General features: G+C 49.4%; 1 protein-coding gene across 1 annotated transcript in view; it reads right to left on the minus strand.

The window, feature by feature from the left end:
- Window positions 1-230: 230 nt before the first annotated feature.
- The window catches only part of LOC138867686 (uncharacterized), a 4,173-nt gene continuing 1,824 nt past the window's right edge, over window positions 231-2,579 (minus strand). The window contains exon 2 of the mRNA XM_070144222.1: window positions 231-558. Within this exon, the coding sequence (XP_070000323.1) occupies window positions 231-558 (328 nt within the window). The remainder of the gene's footprint in view (window positions 559-2,579) is intronic.

Here is a 2,579-nt window from a genome sequence, read left to right on the forward strand (position 1 = left end):
AATAGTAATAATAATAATAATAATGATAATGATAATGATAATGATGATAATAATAATGATAATAATGATAATGATAATTATAATAATAATATGTGTGATGGTGATATTACTGTTTTGGAGTCTTTTTTTTTTTTTTTTTTTTTTTGTTTAAATAGAATGTTTATTTGGTTTATGTGTGTGTTAGTGTGGGTGGGGGTGGTGGGGGGGGGAAGGTGGGGGTGGCGTGAATATCAGATGGAAGTTTGGAAGGTGGTGGCAGAAGAGGTGGTGGTGGTGGTAGCGGTGGTGGTGGTGGTGGTGGTAGCGGTGGTGGTGGTAGTAGCAGTGGTGGTGGTCGCGGTGGTGGTGGTGGTCGCGGTGGTGGTAGTAGCGGTGGTGGTGGTAGAGATAGTGGTGGTAGCGGTGGCAATGGTAGCGGTTGTGGTAGCGGCGGCGGCGGTGGTGATGGTAGCGATTGTGGTAGCGGCAACGATCGCGGTGGTAGCGGCGGCGGCGGCGGTGGTGGCGGTCTCGACGGCACTTTCCCCCCCAAGAGCTTTTAGGGACGCATTTGGTGGTCTGGTCAGAGACCCTTAAGTGGCCAACCGTGGCTGGTAGAAAGGCAGCAGGGGGGGGAGGGGGGTATGGAGGTCATAGGGGGTGTTGGGGGGGGAGGGGGGAGATGGTCGTAAGGAGGGGTGGGGAGGGAAGGGGTGGAGGAGTCATAGGGGTGTTGGAGGGGTGGGGTGGGGTGGAGATGGTCGTAGGGAGGGTGGGGAGGGGGAAGGGGTGGGGGGAGGGAGGAGGAGGGGTTTGGCTATTGGCAACTTCATGGCTATTTCTGTTGTGATTTTGTGTACTTGAGGGGATTTTTGCTCTTATTCTCTCTCTCTCTCTCTGCTCTCGCTTTTTCTTTCTCTTTTTCTCCCTCTCCCTCTCTCTCTCTCTCTCTCTCTCTTTCTCTCTCTCTCTCTTTCTCTTTCTCTTTCTCTTTCTCTCCCTCCCTCCCTCCCTCCCTCCCTCCCTCCCCCCTCTCTTTCTCTCACTCTCCCTCTTTCTCACACCTTTTAACCACAAGAACCATTAATGTTTTTCTTTTTTCTTTTTTCCCCTTTAATTATCATCCAATATGCATTAAAATATACATGCAAAAACCATTCAGCAAAACCATTATCTACTGCAATAACTCTTACAAGTTTACTCAATACCGCAATCACATCATTTAACAACAAGAGCGAAAGAGTGACACATAAAATGTAAACAAATAAACAAATACATTGAGATGAGGGGAGAGGAGGAGGGGAGTGGAGGGGAGAGGAGAAGGAGAAAGAGGAGGAAGGGGGGAGGAGGAAGAGGAGAAGGAGGAAGAAGAGGAAGGGGGAGGAGAAGAAGAGTAGGAAGAGGAGGAGGAAGAGGAGAAGGAAGAGGAAGAGGAAGAGGAGACGGAGGAGGTGGAGAGGAAGAGGAGGAAGAAGAGGAGACGGAGTAGGGGGAGAGGAAGAGCAGGAAGAGGAGGAGACGGAGGAGGGGGAGGAGGAGGAGGGGGAAGAGGAGACGGGAGGAGGTGGAGAGGAAGAGGAGGAGGGAAGAGGAGACGGAGTAGGGGAGAGGCAGGAGCAGGAGAGGAGGAGGAAGAGGAGGGGGAGGAGGGGGGAGGAGGAGAAGGAGGAAAGGGAGGAGGTGGGGAGGAGTTAAAAGCCGACGCTATGACCCTCCCCCTTCCCCTAGCTCCTCCCCCTCCCCTAGCTCCTCCCCTGACCCCTCCCCTTTCCCCTTCCCCTCTCCCTGCCAACCATAGCAGCATTATCGCAGTATGTTACTACTGAATTTTATTATTATACTGTGAGGCTGCGTTTGTATTTATTATATACATACAAGTTCACGGTTTTGATATTTAGCATCAAGAGGATGTGATGCAAGGAAGAGAGAGAGAGAGAGAGAGAGAGAGAGAGAGAGAGAGAGAGAGAGAGAGAGAGAGAGAGAGAGAGAGAGAGAGAGAGAGAGAGAGAGAGAGAGAGAGGGAGGGAGGAGAGGAGCGAGGAGAGAGAGAGAGAGAGGGAGAGGAGGAAGGGAGGGAGGAAGGGAGAGAGAGATGGGGGGGGAGGAGGAGGGAGGGGAGAAGCTAGAGGGAGAGGACATCTAGAGAGAGAGAGAGAGAGAGAGAGAGAGAGAGAGACAGAGAGAGAGAGAGAGAGAGAGAGAGAGAGAGAGAGAGAGAGAGAGAGAGAGAGAGAGAGAGAGAGAGAGAGAGAGAGAGAGAGAGAGAGAGAGAGAGAGAGAGCGAGAGAGAGAGAGAGAGAGAAAGTTAGCCATAGAAAGAAAGAGATACAAAAAAAAAAAAAGATTAAACTCCCCAAAATAACCAATAAAACAAGAGGAACCAAAATATACGACTTAGACATCAAAAAAAAAAAAAAGAAAAAAAAGAAAAAAAAATCACGACCATGCATCTGTCCCGCCATTTTAATTATCGCCTAATATTCCTCGCCAATTAAGGAGGGACGCTTTAATAACCGGAGTCAGATGTTATTACTGGTAATCGTAGACAACCACGCTACCACCAAACTGCCCATTACCTGTGATAATATTTTTTTTTCCAG

This window comes from Penaeus vannamei, chromosome 31 (genome assembly GCF_042767895.1).
Source record: "Penaeus vannamei isolate JL-2024 chromosome 31, ASM4276789v1, whole genome shotgun sequence".
In the NCBI taxonomy this organism is placed as follows: domain Eukaryota; kingdom Metazoa; phylum Arthropoda; class Malacostraca; order Decapoda; family Penaeidae; genus Penaeus; species Penaeus vannamei.